Here is a 19,995-nt window from a genome sequence, read left to right on the forward strand (position 1 = left end):
CTGCAATACTTTCCCTCCTTACTTCAGCCTTTTCATTTTCCTGGATTCCTTCAAGTCTCAGCAGAAGTCTGGCTTCCTGTAAGAGATCTTCCCTTGTCCCTCCGGCTGGTTACCAGCCATCTACTGAGCATGTCATGGACATACCTTAGTATTCTCCCAGGAGACACTGAGTTCTTTGAGGTTGGAGGGGGTTCTTTGACCTTTATTTTTCCAGCACTTGGTACAGTATCTGGCATATAGTAAAATCAACTGGAATGTAATAGGACCAAAAAATTGCAGGAAAATCTGAGGAGGAACAGAACGCTTAGAGCTGATGGGATCCGGGAAGGCCGTGGAGGAAACATCTAAGCTGAGCTGAGCAGAGTAGAGACAAAGAATGGAGAGATGCTTAGTTTGGAATCAGGATGAGATGGGAAGGAGAAGAGGAAGAGGGAAGTTTTGATTGTATCATCTATCATAATATGTGTAAAAGGAACAAAAAAATAAAGATGGAAAAGTAAGTTGGAGCAAAATATCCTTTAGACAACAGGAAGTCATGGAAGACGTCTGAGCAGAGGAATAAAGTGGTCAGACTTGCGTAAGTCACTTATCCTTCCTCAGTCTCAGTTTCCTTATCTGTAAAATGGGCATGATAATAGTGCCTACTACAGAGAGTTGTTGTTGGACTCCAAAGAGATAATCCATGTAAAGAGCCTTGGAAATATTAAAATACTATTTGCAATGCTAGCTACAATGACGATGAAGATGGAGGTGATATTGGCTTCTATGGAAGTGATGGACCAGAGTGGGGAGAAACTAGAATTGTAGTCCCCATCCAGCTCCTTCTCTCTCCTCTTGTAATCTCTGCCTTTGTCACCCACATGGAGATAATGTCAATCTCAGCGTGCTTGGAGATCACTGATCAGAGAGTCAAATGAAACAGTAGTTATGTTGTCTTCTCTTGTTATTTCTCCCTCTGGGCCTCCCTCTATTCCCTCCTCCCCAATTTCCACCCTCAGCCTTGCCTTCCTTCTCTATTATTAGAGGTCATTATCATCAGAGTGTAAGATCTGACCACTGGCTCCAAAGCTATTAAGACCCAAATCTCTAGGCAGCTTGGCCCCAAAGTCCGCTGGTAACCAGCACTCATTAATGACTAAGCACTAAAAGGTAAATAAATAAGGTGTATTCCCTCCCCGAAGCCAGCCTGACAGAGCCAGTGAAGTCACCCACCAATTGCAGCTGTTATTTTCTCCCCCCTCCTCCCTTTCCTGCCCTGGGGATGTATGTCACTCACATTTTTAGCATTCTAGACACACTTCTAGGAGGTTCCTACCCCAGATGGGTTTGAGGGGAGGGGAAGCATCCTGGGAAGGCCAGCAGTCAGGGCAATCCATTGTAATCTGAGCACTTATATCTTGGAAATATACCAAAACTACAAATCACACCTTGATGTGTTATTGTTCTGATTTACAAAAATGATGGAGAAAATGTTAATATTGTAGATTAAATTTAAAAGTGTGTATGCATTTCCCCATTTGATTGTTAGACATTTGCCAATATACCAGGGTAAAGTTTTTTTTATTTAAAAAAATTTTTATTAAAGCTTTTTATTTACAAAGCACATGCATGGATAATTTTTCCAACATTGACCCTTGCATAATCTTTTGTTCCAAATTTCCCCCTTCTTCTTCCCCCCTCCCCAATCTGGCAGGTAGTCCAATAAATGCTAAATATGTTAAAATACATGTTAAATCAAATATATGTATACATATTTATAGTTATCTTGTTGCACAAGAAAAATCACATCAAAAAAGAAGAAAAAGAAAAACTGAGAAAGAAAATAAAATGCAAGAAAATAACAATAGAAAGAGTGAGAATGCTGTGTTGTGGTCTATACTCTGTTCCCACAGTTCTCTCTCTGGGTGTAGATGGCTCTCTTCATCCCTGAACAATTGGAATTGGTTTGAATCATCTCTATGTTGAAGAGAGCCAGGTCCATCAGAATTGATCATAGTATAGTCTTCTTGTTGCCGTGTATAATGATCTCCTGGTTCTGCTCATTTCACTCAGCATCAATCAGTTCATGTAAGTCTCTCCAGGCCTTTCTGAAATCATCCTGCTGGTCATTTCTTACAGAACAATAATATTCCATAGCATTCATATACCATAACTTACTCAGCCATTGTCCAATTGATGGGCATCCACTCAGTTTCCAGTTTCTGGCCACTACAAAGAAGGCTGCTACAAACATTCTTGCACATACAGGTCCCTTTCCCTTCTTTAAGATCTCTTTGGGATATAAAGCCAGTAATAACACTGCTGGATCAAGAGTATGCACAGTCTGATAGCTTTTTGAGCATAGTTCCAGATTGCTCTCCAGAATATTAGATCCGTTCACAATTCCACCAACAATGTATCAGTGTCCTGGTTTTACCACATTTCCTCCAACATTTGTTATCTTTTCCTGTCATCTTAGCCAATCTGACAGGGCTGACAGCCAATAAGACAGTTGTCTTAATTTGCATTTCTCTAATCAATAGTGATTTAGAGCATCTTTTCTTTTTTTTTTTTTATTACAGCTTTTTTTTATTTACAAGTTATATGCATGAGTAATTTTACAGCATTGACAATTGCCAAAACTTTTGTTCCACTTTTTCCCCTCCTTCCCTCCATCCCCTCCCCTAGATGGTAGGATGACCAGTACGTGTTAAATATATTAAAATATACATTAAATACAAAAATTAAATATAAAATTATTTTGCTGTACAAAAAGAATCGGACTCTGAAATATTGTACAATTAGCCTGTGAAGGAAATTTTTTAAAAATGCTGGCAGGCAACAATATAGGGATTGAGAATTCAATGTAATGGTTCTTAGTCATCTCCCAGAGTGCTTTCGCTGTGTGTATCTGGTTCAGTTCATTACTGCTCCCTTGGAACTGATTTGGTTCATCTCCTTGCTGAAGATGGCCAGGTCCATCAACTTGATCATCATATAGTATTGTTGTTGAAGTATATAATGATCTCCTGGTCCTGCTCATTTCACTCAGCATGAGTTTGTGTAAGTTAGAGCACCTTTTTATGTGGCTACAAATAGTTTCAATTTCTTCATCTGAAAATTGTCTGTTCACATCCTTTGATCATTTGTCAATTGGAGAATGGCTTGAATTCATACATTTGAGTCAATTCTCTATATATTTTAGAAATGAGGCCTTTATCAGATTCTTTGGATATAAAAATGTTTTCCCAGTTTATTGTTTCCCTTCTAATCTTGTCTGCATTAGTTTTGTTTGCACAAAAACTTTTTAACTTAATATAATCAAAATTATTTTATGATCAGTAATGCTCTCTAGTTCTTCTTTGGTCACAAATTTCTTCCTCTTCTACAAATCTGAGAGGTAAACTATCCTATGTTCTTCTAATTTATTTATAATATCATTCTTTATGTCTAGATCATGAACCCATTTCAACCTTATCTTAGTATATGGTGTTAGGTATAGGTCTATGCCTAGTTTCTGCCATACTAGTTTCTAATTTTCCTAGTTTTTGTCAAATAGTGAATTCTTATCCCAAAAACTGGGGTCTTTGGCTTTGTCAAATACTAGATTGTTATAGTCATTGGCTGTTTTGTTCTGTGAACCTAATCTATTCCACTGATCAACTTAGTACCAAATGGTTTTGATGACTGCTGCTTTATAACATAGTTTTAGATCTGGTACAACTGGGCCACTTTCATTTGCTTTGCTTTTCATTAATTCCTTTGAAGGTAATTTTTTTTTTCTTAATGCTAAGAAATCTATAGGATTATAGTTCTAGAGCTGGAAGGCAACTTAGGGGCCATCCAGACCAGCTCACCCTCCATCCACATTTTACAAATGATAAAACTTGGGCCCAGGAAGGAGAAAGTTACTTAAGTAGTATCAGATACAGGATTTCAATTAACTCAAATCCTTTAACTCCAGAGACAATTGTTTCCATTATACTATGCTTTCTAGAGATTCCCTTATACGTTTGAGAAAGGAAGTGTGAGGGATACTTTGAGAGAGCTTCCTAGGCAAATGATGTTTTATGGGGTATGCCATATAGCTAGATGGCTAGAATGCTGGGCCTGGAGTTAAGAAAATCTGAATCTGGTCCCTGCTATATGGTCCTTGGCAAGTCACTTGGCTTCTGTTTGCCTCAGTTTCTTTGTGGGGATAATAACACCTATGTCTCAGGGTTGTTGTAATCTGGTAATATTTTAAAGCACTTTTGCACAGTTCCTGGCACATAATAATTAATATTTATTTTCTCCCTCCTTCCCTCCCTCTCTCCCTCCCTCTTTCTTTCCTTCCTTCCTCCTTCCTTCCTTCCTTCCTTCTTTCCTTCCTTCCCTCTTTCCTTCCCTCCTTCCTTCTTTCCTTCCTATCTTCTTTTATCCTTTTTTTTCCTGTCTGCCTGTTTCCCTCACTTTCTTTACTATTTCTTTTTTCCTTCATTCCTTTTCCTTCCCCTTTCGTTCTGCATCACAAATCCAGTTCCAGAATTAAGTGTCTCTTTGTCTTGTATAAGTTCTGGGATGGGGGAATATATATGCAGTGGGTAGAGGGTGTGAGCTAGATAGTTCAAAGAGTATAAGAAATAGTAGAGGAAGCTAAATCTGGGAATTAGGGTTGTATGTATAGGTTTGTCTCCCATCCCCCAGGCCCTAGCCCCTAGTATCAAGAGTCACAATGGTCCCTTTATCCCACCCTGAGACTACCCATACGCTACTCAGAACTTCATGGGAGCCCTTTTTGATAGGGTCCAATACCAACAAAGGTCTCTCTTTCCTTCCACAAAGGCCTTCCACCTGCCAAGTTCAAGATTCATCAGAAAATCGTGAAAGATGCCTTATATGGTATGATATCCTAGGACCCCAGGGTGGATGAATTTAGTTCTATGGAATCAGAGGAGCAGCCTGGGTGGGAGTAGAGGCTTTCTAAGCAGTGTAATATCACTCCCTGTTTTCATGTGCAGTATACTGGCTGGGGGTAAGTGGGTTTGTGAATTTCCTGAAAAAAGATTCTGGGTTAAAAATAAAAAAGCTTTAATAAAAAAAATAAGAAAGAAAGAAAGAAAAAGGATTCTGGAATGGGCAAATGATAGTGGAAGAACTCAGAAGATCTGGATTTAAGTCTAGGTTTTCCCTCCTGTTACCTGTTTGACTTTATTTCTCTAAGCCTCAGTTTCTTTCTTCATAAAAATGAGAGGACTGGACTAGGTGCTCTTTAAGGCTCCCTTTCCAGGGCCTCTTTCTCAAGCAGTTTAGATTGCTGTATTGCTGGACTCAGGCCAAATAAAAAAGTAAGGATTATTCCATATTCAGTGGAGAGGAAAAGTCTTCCCCCCCTTTTCCTTTTAAAGAGTTCTCTTACCAAGACCCATTCAAATGTACCATCTTCCCCTATGCTAACATAATCTTCCCCTATACTAATATAATCTTTATGAGCTCTCTTCTATATCAACCCCAGCTAATATACAGCCATTCTGAGGTGGACTTCCCTTTCCCATGAAAATTAACATTTTAACTAGAAGCCAAAGGAATGAATCTCTAATGATGAAATTTTAATCATCCTGGTAGAATGAAGGAGAAAGTATGGGGAGAGGAGTGCATTTCTTGGAATCTCTAAAATCAGATCTTTGAGTATTCTCCATCCATATTTCATACACTTATAAGGGAGGCTTCTATTTACCAACCAGAATTCTTTAGTCAATGAAGAGCACAGGAACCCAAATGGGACTGAGTTTTTGAATAAAAAAAGTTGAGGGACTCCTTCATATGGACTTGCCAGGAGTGATCTGATAAATATTTAACAATCAATTTCTGGGGAGGGATATTTTTAAGTTTAATGTGATTTATTAGCGCTTTCCTAAGCCTCGACAGGTTAAACAACAACAACAAATCAAACCTTGATGTTAGAATCAGTGCTGACTTCTGAAGTGTACATCTGGTTAAGAGCTGGCTCTAGCACATCCATGGGTCTTGCCCCAGGAAGGGAGGGTTGGGCTGGAGAGAAGGGAAGAACTTGGCGTGCCTGAACAGCGAGATATCATGATGTTCCTGTGCTAGGATTCTGGAGGGAGGGAACCTACTTTCAAATCCTACCTCTGATGCTTCCAACCTGTGTGACTGGACACAGATATCACTTAGCTTCTCATCAATAATGTGGGGGAGGGGTTGGACTAGATGGCCCCTGAGGTGCTTCAAGCCTCTAACTACGATCCTATGAACTCTGGGAGGGGTAGCTTGAAGCTTGAGCAGAAGTTGAATATTGAGAGAAGAAAGACCAGGGGCAGCTGGTTGGTGCAGTAGATAGCTCAGCAGCCCTGAAATCAGGAGGACCTGAGTTCAAATCAGACACTTAACTTGGCCTAGCTGTGTGACCCTGGGCAAGTCACTTAACCCCAATTACCTCAACTGGTGAGGGGAGAAAAAAAGAATAGAAAGATCAGGAGGAGACTGGCTTAATTTCTTCTCAGGAAACTAAAGAATCTATCTTCTTTTTCATCTCTCCTGCCCCATTTCTCCCCTCAAAGAAGGGAAAGACAGGAAAGACAGGAAAGACTTTAGTATTTTTTGGATAGGAGATGGTTAAATGAAACCAGCTGTTAACCTGGAAAGTATGTAAAAAGGCCCCACCCTCCCCTACAAGGGCCTTCCCTCCAAGGTTAGTCACCTAGGGCCTGGCTTGTTGGCCTTTGGAAAGGGCAGGACCAAGAACAAGACTTCTGTGTTTTTTCTCCATCCCCTCTAGTCTTTTACTATTTATTTACTCCTCTCCCATTTTCTCCTTCTTTCCCTTCTTCCTTCTCTCCCCACCCTCCATTTTCATTGCTGAATTGATTACAGAGTGAAAGATTCCAATCTTCTGGTCTAACCTGACTTGCCTTGTGCCCTTTTGGCCTTTGCCTTGGATATGCAGTGTAACTTTAAGCAAATAAATCACTTACCTTCCCTGGGCCTTAATTTTCTTGTTTGTAAATCAAAATATTGCATTATATAATTTGTCTCTTAAGGTTCTTCTGTCTAGGGTTCTATGATCCCACTTTCCTTCTCTATTCCTTTACCTAAGTAAAGTTTGTGTGTTTGTTTTTGTACTTAACAGTATCCCCTCATTTACATGTAAAGATTGTTTTCAACATTTTTTATAATATTTTATTTTATTTTATTTAATAATAACTTTATATTGACAGAATCCATGCCAGGGTAGTTTTTTTTAACAACATTATCCCTTGCACTTGTTTCTGTTCCAATTTTTCCCCTCCCTCCACCCCCTCCCCTAGATGGCAAGCAGTCCTATAATATGTTAGATATTCAACATTTATTTTTTAAAAAAATTTTAATTCTTTTTTTTCCTTTTTTAAAAATTTAATAACTTTTTTTTTGACAGAACCCATGCCAGGGTAATTTTTTACAACATTATCCCTTGCACTCACTTCTGTTCTGATTTTTCCCCTCCCTCCCTCCCTCCCCCAGATGGCAAGCAGTCCTATACATGTTAAATATGTCACAATATATCCTAGATACAATATATGTTTGCAGAACCGAACAGTTCTCTTGTTGCACAGGGAGAATTGGATTCAGAAGGTAGAAATAACCCGGGAAGAAAAACAAAAATGCAAACAGTTTACATTCATTTCCCAGTGTTCTTTCTGTGGATGTAGCTGCTTTTGTCTGTCACTGATCAATTGAAACTGAGTTATATCCTCTCTTTGTCAAAGAGATCCACTTCCATCAGAATACATCCTCATACAGTATCGTTGTTGAGGTATATAATGATCTCCTGGTTCTTCTCATTTCACTTAGCATCAGTTCATCAACATTTATTTTTGTAATATTTTGAGTTCTATATAGTCTTCCCTTCTTCCCTTCCCTTCCCTCTCCCCAAGAGAGCAATCCTGTTATAGGCTATACATGTACTACAATCATGTTAAACATATTTCCACATTGGTCTTGTTGTGAAAGAAGAATTAGAACAAAAGGAAAAAACAAAAACAAAATTTAAAAAGTGAAAATAGTTCTTTCTCTGGATATGATAGCATTTTCCATAGCAAGTCTTTTGGAATTGTCTTGGATCACTATGTTGCTTTGAAGAGATAAGTCTATTAATAGCTGATCACTCAGCAATTTTGTTTTTACTTTGTACAAATTTCTTCTTGTTCTGTTCACTTAACTTAGCATCAATTCATGTAAGTCTTTTCAGGTTTTTCTGAAATCCTTGGCTAAGTTATGTTATAATAGCTTAAGGATTGAGAGATGTGGTCTAGAGATCCCAATGTGAGGATTCCTTAGCTCAGACTTCTCAATAGTTTCTTCTCTTAGTTTTAGGAACTTCTCACCAGAGCCTGCTAGTTTGCTTCCTCCTATTAAACAGGCTGAACAATGGTGCCCGAGAATTACAAAATGTGGAGGACACTTTAGAGGGGCCATCCACTTTGACTCATTTTACAGAAGGAGAAGCCTAAAAACCAGAGAGGTGAAGTGAGTGGTTAGTAACTGGCAGATTTGTCAGCTACAAGGGAATAAAGGAATCATTCCTCTAATCCATTAGGAGATTAGAGTTTGGGCTTGAAAACTTTCATAGACTCTTAGCCAAGTGAAAAAAAAGTACACCTTATTGGAGTGTCAGGACCTTGGACACTTAAGAATGTTCATGATGCTAAGGGACAGCTCAGGGAAGTCTTGTAACCATGGTAATGCAAGAACTGCTCCTGATAGACTAAAGTGGAACATTAAGATAGGACCTAACTAGGGACTAGCTTGGGGTATGAGGAAGAGTTTATAAAACTTTTGAACTTAAAGGAACCTTAGACATCATGTAGTCCAACCCTACTCTTGTAAAGCACTTTTAAACTATAAATCATACTATAACTATAAGCTATTATTAATATTATAGGTAATTAAAATGAATAATATGAGTTCCCTTCCCTGGCACCTCCACAACTTCTAGGTTTTATGCCCCATAGTTCAGAGGGAACAAAGGGGAGAAAGACCAAAGGTTCCTCAAAATAGTGAAGTAAAGCAGCTAGAGGCTATTTTCTTTCTGCCTTTATTTCTGTGCAGCACAAAAAGGACCTGGAGTTTCAATCCCCTGACAAACTTCTAAATACCAAAGATGATTATTGTTAACTGCTGTTCAGTCATTTTCCAGTCATTTCTCACTCTTTATTTCTCACTATGACCCCATTTGGGATTTTCTTGGCAAAGATACTGGAATGATTGGTCATTTCCTTCTACAGCTCATTTTACAGGTGAGGAAACTGAGGTAAACAAGGTTAAGAATCTTGCCCAGAGCCACAAAAGTCCTGACTCTAGGACCAGCACTTTATTTACTGTACCCATCGATAATTATTATATAATATTAGAAGATGAATAATTATTAGATTTATTATCATCATTATTAGATTATTAGGTAGTTTATTCGAGGGCAGGGAATATATTTCTTTTTTGCATCAACACCACTCTCCCCATATTCCATCTCCTCCATCCAACTGTACCATGTTCAAGTAGTTTCTCATTATATGTTTGTTAAAAGAACAAATCAACCAGCTTAATTTCGACATGGCCATTTACAGAACTGAGAAAACCACTTCACACTTTGTCTACTAAGATTTAAGGGGACCTGAAACAAGTATACAGAAACAAACCATCCCCAATCAGGAGTCTTGAGACCAAGTCAGGACTGCTGCTACCTTCCTATACCTGGGGCTGAAAATTTAGCCCTAAGCTCTGCAGCATTCCTTTTCTCCCAGGGAAGAAGTAGGATCGGACAATCTGGAACTTGAAGAGCATGTTCAAGACCATTATTTTAATTTACTCATTTGGCAGATAAATAAAAGGAACCTTGGAGAAGGGAAGTGATTAGCCAAAAGTTGCATGTAGCAGAGCTCCAATTTAGACCCAGATCTTTGGACTCTCAATCCACTGCTAGCTGCCTCTTGAAAAATTTCTTACCATCAACCAGCCAATTAGCATTTATTAAATACAAGAAGTCTTTTCTGGTCCCCTTTTCCTTAAGTTAAGTTGTTTTTTGCTTTTCTTCAATCCTTAGCACTTGGCATAGTGCCGAGGAGATAGCAAATGCCTAAAAAATGCTAGTTGATTTGCCTTATGTTCCAGGCACTGACAAATATAAATATAAAGAAAAATTAAAATAAAATCAATAAATATAAAGAAAAAACAAAACAGTCTCTGTTCTCAGAGGGCTTATATTCTAACAGAAGAGACATAAGATCATAGATTTAGAATTGACAGGGTCCTCAGAAGCCATTAAGACCAATCCTATCATTTTACAGATGAGGAAACTGAGATATAGGTTAAATGACATATCCAAGGTCACACAGCCATTTAGTGTCTGAGATGGGATTTGAATCTGTCTTCCTGACTCTAGGTCCATTTGTCTATCCACTACACCATACTGATAGGTACATACAAGATTCTTATTGAGGATATGAAAGTCCTTGCTCTCTGCCTGTTTAGATATATTTCTCTTCTCATTTTGATCCCTCCCTTTCCCCAAAGAACCACATTTTCCAGACTAAACTAACTTTTTTTATAAGCCAGTGGGAGCTGGCTTGGAGTCTAAACTTTGAAGTGGGAGTGGGGGAGGGGAAATAGGGAATTAAAATGAATAACATAAGAAGAGTTCCCTTCCCTGTCACCTCTACAACTTCTACGTTTTAAGCACCATAGTTTGGAGGGAACAAAGGGGAGAAAGACCAAGGTTTCCCCAAAACATTGAAGTAAAATAGCTTGAGGCTGTTAGAGGGAAAAGGGATTGAAACTAACAAGAGAAAGGGAAGTCCTATGAATTTTTTAGGCTCTCTGATGTGTAGCTGGTCTGTAAAAAAGAGGAACACATGCAACCATTATTGGAAAGTCATCTCCCAAAACCCTATATGCTTGCAGGATGGAGTCCAATCATTTCCTTAGTTAACTAAATAGTATTCTTCTCAGGTGCAACAAGAGAAGCTTTTTCCTCCCTTCACACATTTCTGCCATAAATGCCAGAGAATTTCATTGCTACTTAAAAAATTTAAATTTATGTACATTTAATTTAATTTACTCTTTAAGTTTTGAACATCCAGATCTTCCTAGCATCACCTCTTGGTCCATTGTGTCACACAATACATTCATATTGAATTGGTGTCTTAAAGTTTATAAAGTATTTTCATCTGGGGAAAAAGGAACAAAAGACTATTTGGAGAGATGATGGAGTTGGTAGAGCTGAATTTTGAAAAGAGAAAATACTGCTGGGAGAGGATGGGTGGAGAAAATGGTTTTAATGATGGAATTGCAGGAATCATCAAGGTTAGTTAGGGTTCGCGATCAGGGAAACTTGTTTGAGGCTTGGAAGCCATGCCCCATAAGTGAACCCCCATAACCATCTGTTCATAAGAGATGAATTCCCCCTCTTTCCCTTCTCTGCTCCAATGAAAGAGAGTTCATGATGTCTGAATGGAATTGACCATATGGACCAACAAGAGGGAGAATTTCCAGGAAAGAATATTTTAACTCATCCTAAGAAAGGACACAGAACTAAGTGTAGTGGAAAAAGTTTTAAGAGTCAGGAGATCCAGGTTCAAATTTCAGCTCTGCCATCTATCATCAGAGTGACCTTGAATAAGCCATATAAGTTCGGTCTTTAGTTTTCTCATTTGTAAAACGAAAGGGTTGGATTACTATCATTCTAAACCAAACCAAAAAACAGAAACACTGCTTTGGGAGATAATGCTTCTCATCAGAGAAACAGTTCAAATAGGCTTTGGAGAGTAATCTAGCAGAAAGTGGGAAACTGGACTGACATTTAGAACTCCATGCTATTCTGTGATATTGACCTTATGATTTCCCTAATTTAATTAATCTTAAAATCCCAAGTCTATCATTTATTAGCTGTATAACAGAAGATTTTGTACTGGATTCTAAAGGCAATGGGGAGCCACTGGAATTATTGAGTAAGGAGATAACATCACAGATGTACACTTTAGGAAAATCACTTTGGTGGCTTAATGGAGGATTTGCGTGAGGGGACATTAGAAGTAGACAGACCTATCGTACATTATTACAACTGTTTAGGTATAAGGGATGACAGTCTATACTAGAGTGATGGCAATGTGTCAGAGGAGAGAAGGAACAGATTGGAGAGAGATTGCAAAGGTGACCTTGGCAACAACTTGGATATGGGGGATGAGAGATAGTGAGGAATCCAGGAGGACTTCTAAAGATTGGTAGGATGGCATTGTACTCTGCAGTATTAGGTCAGGTGGAAGAGGGTAAAAGTCCAGGGAAAAGATAATGAACTAAATTTGGGGCATGTTGAATTTAAGATATTTGCTGGCAGCTAGGTGGCACAATGGACCTGGAATTAGGAAGACTTATTTTTCTGAATTCAAAACTGGCCTCAGACACTTACTAGCTGTATGACCCCAGGCACATCATTTAACTCTGTTTGCCTCAGTTTCCTCATCTGTAAAATGAGCTGGAGAAGGAAATGGCAAACCACTATGGTATCTTTGTCAAGAAAACCCCAAATGGGATTACAAAGAGTGAAACATGCCTGAATTGACTAAACAACAATGGGAGATCCAGAGGATCCAGCAAAGGAGGCAAAGGAGTGGCTAGGTAGGTAGGAGGAGAACCAGAGAAGAAAGTGGTGTCCTGAAAACCTAGATCGAGGGGAAGGAGAAAACAGTGTCAGAGGCTATAGAGGGGTTGAGGAGAAAGTGGATCAAAAAAAAACCATTAAACTTGGCAACTAAGAGATTTTGGGAAAACTTTGGAGAGAGCAATTTTGTTGGAATAATGAAGTCAAAAGCTTAATTGTAAGGGATTAAGAAAAAGAGAAGACAGAAGGTGGAAGCTTATATTATAAATGGCTTTTTCTTTTTCTTTTTTTAAATTTTATTTTATAATAACTTTTTATTGACAGAACCCATGCCAGGGTAATTTTTTTTTTTTTTACAGCATTATCCCTTGCACTTGCTTCTGTTCCGATTTTTCCCTTCCCTCCCTCTACCCCCTCCCCTAGATGGCAAGCAGTCCTATATAGGTTAAATATGTTGCAGTATATCCTAGATACAATATATGTTTGCAGAACCAAACAGTTCTCTTGTTGCACAGGGAGAATTGAATTCAGAAGGTAAAAATAACCCGGGAAGAAAAACAAAAATGCAAAAAGTTTACATTCATTTCCCAGTGTTCTTTCTTTGGGTGTAGCTGCTTCTGTCCATCATTTATCAACTGAAACTGAGTTAGGTCTTTTTGTCAAAGAAATCCACTTCCATCAGAATACATCCTCATACAATATCGTTGTTGAAGTGTATAATGTATAGATGGCTTTTTCAAGAAGTTTAACCACAAAGGGCAGAAGAAATAAATAGTTAATGGGAATGGAAGGATCAAGTAAAAGTTATTTTTAGGATGGAATAGACATGAACATATTTATAGGAAGTGGGGAAGGAGCCAATAGACAAGGAGAATTTGAAAATAAGTGATAGAATGGGTAAAAAGAGGCAATCTATTGAAGAAGATGGGATGGAATAGCAATGCTTGAGCAGGTACAAGGGTTAGTCTTGCTTAAGGGATAAGGCCATTTTATCATGTGAAACAGGCATGGAAGGGATAAAAGACATATGAGTCATATGAAATGAAGAGTGGAGAAGTAGAAATTCATGGTCTCAATTTTTTCTGTAAAATATGAGGCTGGGTTCTCAGCTGAGAAAATAGGGAGATGGTAAATCATGGGAGTTCTGAGGAGAGATGAAAAGGTTTGGAAGAGTCACTGGGAAGTGGATGAGTTGGCAGAGAAGTAAAACAGGATTGCCTAGCAGTAGTGAGAATCCAGTTGAGATTATATAACATACATTTGTAGTAGTCCAAGTGGAACAGTTGCATTATTTTCTCTACCTGCATTGGGTAGCATGTTTGGTGAATGGTGGGAGTGACTCAAGTTTGAGACTTGACTGGCCCAAATAGACAATATAATAAGAGAGCTAGCTATTTGAGCAAAAAGAATAGTGTAGAGTTGAATTAGATATCCAAGCAAGGAGAATAATGTAGGATTCACTAAGGAATCAAGATGTGGGGAAAATAAGTCTTTTTTGGGGAAATGGCTTATCAATGTTGAAGTCCTTTAGAGCAGGAATTAAGGAGGAAAGAAAAACATGACCCATCTACTGGACTCATTGAGGAAGGAAGGGATCTGAAAAAAATTAGATAACGGCATTTTGATTGGCTGGTAAAGATGATAACCAAGGACCTCAAAGGAGAAGTTAGGAGTGATGGAGGTAGAGAGAAAACTGGAAGTGGCAATGGAGAATAAAGGGCATTTCAAAGAGTCATTCATCTTTTTACTGTAGGAGATTAATGGTTGCTTGTTGATTGACTAATTAATAGATGCCATCTAAGGTCCCTTACAGCTCCGACAATCTATGATTCTGGCCCCGCAGTATACTCTGCGTACATGTCACTTCCTCCAATGTAATAATAGTCTCTTATATTTCTGCAGCACCTTAAGGTGCTTCAGAACAGCCTTGTGAGGTGGGTAATACAACCATTGTCCCCATTTTAGGGATGAGGAGAAGGAAGCTTGGAGAGACTGAGTTGCCCGAAGTCACAATGCGAGCTTATAACTGCACTGTATCATTCCTTGGGCCAATGCAGACATTTAATAAATCAATAATAAAGAATGAAATGAATTCAGTAATTCTCCGTTCTCCCAACCTAATGCTGTGTTCCCTCCTGCTTCTCTCCTGTGTCCCTAGCTACCAAGGAGAATTCGGGTGCCTCTAAAGGCCAAACCGGAGGACAAGGATCCGTTGCTAACCTTTTGCCAGATCCCAGACAAGCACCAGGACCCCTCCCATCCCCGCAAGTCCTTCACTTCCACCATACCGGTGGCCGTAGACCCCTGGAAGCAGCAGCAGAAGGTCATCAACCACCGTTTTTACACCCGGCAGTACACCAACTCGTACACGCCCTTCTACACCTTGCAGAAACCCTCGTGCGGCTACCTTTACTGCCAGGACACGGACCACACCCGCAAGAGGTTGGACATCCCTTATACCAACGTAAACAAATGGCGGACTGATGCCATTCTGTAGTCCCCGGAGGCCCCCGCACTCCTCCGCCTGCTTCATCTCGGGAAGGCTGGGCCCTCGGAAAGGAGGGTGTGTTTGCTAGGGGAGGAAGGCTGCCCCGGCGGCTGGGCTCCCCAGGACGGTCACTTTGGGGCAACGAGAGAGACCTTCTCTTCAGCACCAATTAAACATTACCCTTCTTTAGCCTACAAATTGAGGCTACATCCAAGCGAATTACACTGGATATCATGTGTGATAAGCTGCTGGTGAGATTGTCCTCTGTAGCACTGTCCCTTTCCTCCTCCCGAACTCCCTCTTTCACTCACCTCTAGTCTCTGGAACGAGCTTCTGGCCTGAGTTGCTCCTTTGGCATGGCCTTAGGAGAATCACCCTATCACCTTCCATTGATTTATGGATAGTTAGTTACAAAGGATTTTTATAGATAATTAATCTAATGGGGCTCAAGGGAAAAAACTCTAATTAGGGCCTCAAAAGACCTGGGTTTAAATTTGCCCATGAATGTAGAATGGATTATAAGCAAGTTACTTAATCTCCTTTGTCTATAGATTTTTCCTGGCCTCTGAAATCAGTTTCCAAGTGTAGATCTATGATATAATAATTTATTTAAAAGAGGATTAAAAAAAAAAAAAAGGCTCACAGAAGGGGATTTTTATGACTTGCTTACTCAACTTCATTTTAAGTTTGTCCCTCAAACCCCCTTTCTGCCCCCCTCCACGAAGATCAAAAGTAATTGAGGACAAGGAAGTCCTGAGAAGAGATCAGGGGATCTTAGAAGACCTACAAGACAATCACAGATGTCCTACCTGCTAGTGTGTGACCTGGGCACATTACTTCCATTCTCTGACCTTAGTTTTCCCCTTTTCCCTATCCGAAGTCTCTTATCCTACTTTCTTATGGCTCTGATTGATGAGCTTTCCACCTTAGCTTACCCAGGCTAGGACTTGCCGTGAGACTTCCCAGGCAAATATTTCCAAGACATGATGTTTTACCCATACAACTTCAGCTTGCCTTCCCCTGCTTTCCAGCTCTTGCTCCCCTAATATTTTGTCTTTCCTAATTATATTGTAAACTCCTTGAAGGCAAGGATTACTTTCTTATTTGTATTTGAATCCTTAGAATTTAGCCCTACATCTAGACAAATGGACTTAATAAATACTTTTTTTCATTGAAAATGAGGTCTGTATGTTTCTTGGAGTTCTAAACCACTTCCCTCTTTTATAGGTGAGAAAACTAAGGCTCAAAGAAAAGGTCATACAAATAGTAAGTGGCAAGGCCAAGAGCCAAACTCCAAATACTGCATAGCAAGGGTTATAAAGATTGTTAGAGCAGGGGTTCTCAAAACTTTTTAGTCTTGGGCCCCCTTTACACTTTTAAAAATTATTGAGGACTCCCTCCTCAAAGCTTTCTCTATGTGGGTTATAGCTCAGCTTATAGGCAACAAGTATTCATTAATTTTTCTATTAACTGATTTGATTTGTTCATTTATTTTTTCAATTTAGCACAGTGTCATGCACTGGGAAAATAAATACAGGCAAAAAGAAAGGGAGAACCTGCCCTCAAAAAGCTTATATTCTAATGAGAAATGAGAAAATATAAAAAGAAGCTGGAAAAAAAGGGGAGGTGCTATTAATAGTTACTATATTAGAATTATTATGAAAATAGTTTTGACTTCTTGGACCCCTGAAAGGATTTCAGGATCCTCAGGGGTCCCTGGACCACATTTGCTGGATTAGATGATTCCTCATCCTTTGGATAGTTGATTTCAATCCTAATTTCTGTGATCTTATGATCCTGTCTCCTGGATAATGAATCAGTAGACCTGGGCCATACTGAAGGGGAAAGAACAGATAACTTCTCTTGGAGTATGGTGGTGATTCTCTTTTCCACCAAATCCAAAGGTCTTCCTTGCTAATTTTTTTTGGAGGGGAGGTGGGAAAGGAGGAGAGGATTCCTGTTACCTCTCTTAGAAACTAGGATAGGAAAACTTCTGAAAGTATACAGGGGTGTTCCAGGTAGGTGTATGGTATATGGAGAAGAGGAAGCAATTACCTTTGTCAGTGACCCAAGTTCTTCAATATTGCCTGATGTCTAAGCTTTAGGGAAAGGGTTGTCCAACAAGTTTCATGGAAGTCAGCCATTATTTCCCCGCCTCCACCTCTCACCCCAGGTTGGCTGAACTATTTAGTGAGACAACTTCTGGAGTTGGGGACAAGATTGGACTAGGAGGGAAGAATAGTGCTATGGTGGAAAGAATTGCAGTTGGATTCAAAAGAGCTGTATTCATGGGGAAGAGTGGCCCTCTACTATTTATATTCGGTATGACATTGGTCATTTCCCTGTCTCTGTGACATCTGTTAAATAAGAATCATATTACACTAAGGTCTTTCCAGCTCCAACATTCTGTTGTGATTTGGGATTGTGGAGGAGAGGGAGACCTATACATGATTAAGTGGCCAAAGGGTTTGACCAGACCTCCCCAGGTCTTTCCTCTTTGGGAGAAAGATAGCAGCAGAGTAGACTTGGCATCCTGAATGATATCTTCACCCACAGGAGAGTCTGAAGTCCATAATTCATGTATCAGAGCTGGAAGAGACCTTAGAGGTACAGCCCCCTCATTAAAACAAACAAAAGACAAAATGGCTAGAGGCTGGTCAGCATCTGAAATCTAATTCTTCTGGAGGAAAAAGTAGGGGCCGAAATAATTGTCCCTATAGATTTTCTTCTCTTCACGTGAATGATTTAGTAGATGGAGAAGGGTGAGAATAGAATGAAATTGGGAGGGAAAAGAGAAGAAAAAAGACCTATTTCTCCGAAACTAAAGCACTAGACATTAATGAAGGGCTACCTCCCTCTTGTGACCACTTTGCGTAGATGGGCCTGTTTCTGACATTTCAGAGCCCACTTGAATCTGAGCAGAACAAACCCAGAGGCCAGATGGATAGGGGCTTGTGGGAAGATCTCTGGGTTCTGCAGTTTCAGAGTTGGAAGACACAGCAGTGGCCTAAGCCTTTGGAAGACTGCCCAGTGGGCTGGCCACCATGTGGCTCTGTTGTGCCAGGCATCCGGCCTGCTATCCTACCCTGCCTCTGCCTGGGATATGATCCCATGCCAGCCCAGCCACCTGCCCCACCCTTTTTCTCCCACTGGCAGCTATTCAGCCTTGTGGATTCTCAATCTGGGGTGGAATCTGTCCCAGAAAGTATTTCTGAGCAGAAGCAGAGAGAAAACAGCTGGAGAAAACCATAAGGTTTCAGTGCTTCACCGTGAGCTTCTAGCCCCTTGGGGGGAAAAAATAACCTCAGAAAACTAGTATACATGTCTACTCCTTTACTTGCTCTCCAAGCCTCAGAGGGGATGGGGGGCTAGAAAGATATGAAGTTGAATCCCGTGTATTAAACCAAGGTTTTCATAGGGTCCCTTCATACCCATTGCAGAGTAAGCATTAAGGCTGCTGGTAGACATATTACTGGTTCTGAGGGCCTCTTCTGACTGTTAAGAAGATCCAAGACACTCTGAGGGGAAAGAGGCTAACTACTCCAATCCTTCCTCGATCAGAAATCCCCTCTACAACATCTGCAATGAGTGATCATCCAACCTTTGTTTGAACACTTCCACTTATGAGGAACTCACCATCTACCAAGATTTTTCCATTGCACTCCAGAGACCATCCCTTAAGTCTCAAGCTTAAGAGATGGCCTTAAGACTCTCGCTCTAACTATACCATCGGATCTCTTCCAGATAGATCCAACTTTGCTATAGACCTCTTTGTTCCCTCCATAATTTCTCAAATATCACCTTACTTGATTGGTAAGACTTGTTGAAACTTCTATATTGTTATTGTTTAGTCATCCCAGTCATGCTGTGACCCCATTTGGAGTTTTCTTGGCAAAGATACTTGAATGGTTTGCCATTTCCTTCTCCAGCTCATTTTATATATGAGGAAACTTAGGCAAACTGAGTTAAGTGATTTGTTTGGTGAGTCCAGATTTGAACTCAGGAAAATGAGCCTCCTTACTCCAGAAACTACACTCTATCCATTGTGCTACCCAGCTGCATTTAGGACAAAGCCTTCATTTGTCTCACTCCAGCTTTTCCCAGTTTAAATAAGGGTCAGGAAGTGGGGTACCAGTCACCTGAAAAGGGGAGGGATTGTGAACCAGGGTGGAAATGGTACAGGAGAAGAGACTGGGACTAGAAGATAAAAGTCACGACAAGAGTTCCCCATTTGTCATCACTTAGATTGGAACAACAGTAAAAACATCTCTATCTTGAGCTATTTCTCTCCCCCAGTTGCAGACTCAGCCAGTAAAACAACTAAGAGGGCTGATGAAAGTGTGTTTGTTTTAAAACTTGTTCATTCCATGAAGAAAAATCTATCCCAGTACATCTCTTCCATGTACTGCTTTTAAATCTTCAATAGGGCAATTATTATAATATAAAGATCTCCTAATGTAGTGGGAAAAGCTTTGAATTTGTAGTCAATGGCCCTGGATTCAGATCTCACTTCTTCACTTATTATCTGTATGATATTAGACACTTGCCATTCAACTTCTCAGTGTTCTCATCTGCAAAGGGATTGGATAACATATAAACTCTCAATCTAAGATCTTAGTACATAAGAGGAATTCATTATTGAATTTTGATAGGCAGCTACGTGGTGCAGGGATTAGAATACTTGATCTAGATTCAGGAACCCTGTCTTAGACTTACTGGCTGCTTGATCCTAGACAACTCTGTCTGCCTCAGTTTCCTCAACTGTAAAATTTGGATAATAGCAATTGATCTCACAGAGTTGTTGTGAGGATCCAATAGGATATTTGTAAAACCACTTATCACAGTACCTGACACATAGTAGTTACACCATAAATACTTGTTCCCTTCTTCCCCTATTGAA

The 19,995-nt window shown here is 39.7% G+C and overlaps 1 protein-coding gene across 1 annotated transcript; it reads left to right on the top strand.

Annotated features, from left to right (window-relative positions):
- The first annotated feature begins 4,751 nt into the window (after window positions 1-4,751).
- On the top strand, window positions 4,752-15,450 carry GUCA1ANB (GUCA1A neighbor). Its single transcript, XM_051996963.1, has 2 exons — window positions 4,752-4,860; window positions 14,766-15,450. Exons 1-2 carry the CDS (start codon window positions 4,849-4,851, stop codon window positions 15,102-15,104), a joined length of 351 nt encoding a protein of 116 aa, XP_051852923.1. The 5' UTR covers window positions 4,752-4,848; the 3' UTR covers window positions 15,105-15,450.
- The last annotated feature ends 4,545 nt before the right edge of the window (window positions 15,451-19,995 follow it).

Source organism: Antechinus flavipes, chromosome 4 (assembly GCF_016432865.1).
Source record: "Antechinus flavipes isolate AdamAnt ecotype Samford, QLD, Australia chromosome 4, AdamAnt_v2, whole genome shotgun sequence".
Lineage (NCBI taxonomy): Eukaryota > Metazoa > Chordata > Mammalia > Dasyuromorphia > Dasyuridae > Antechinus > Antechinus flavipes.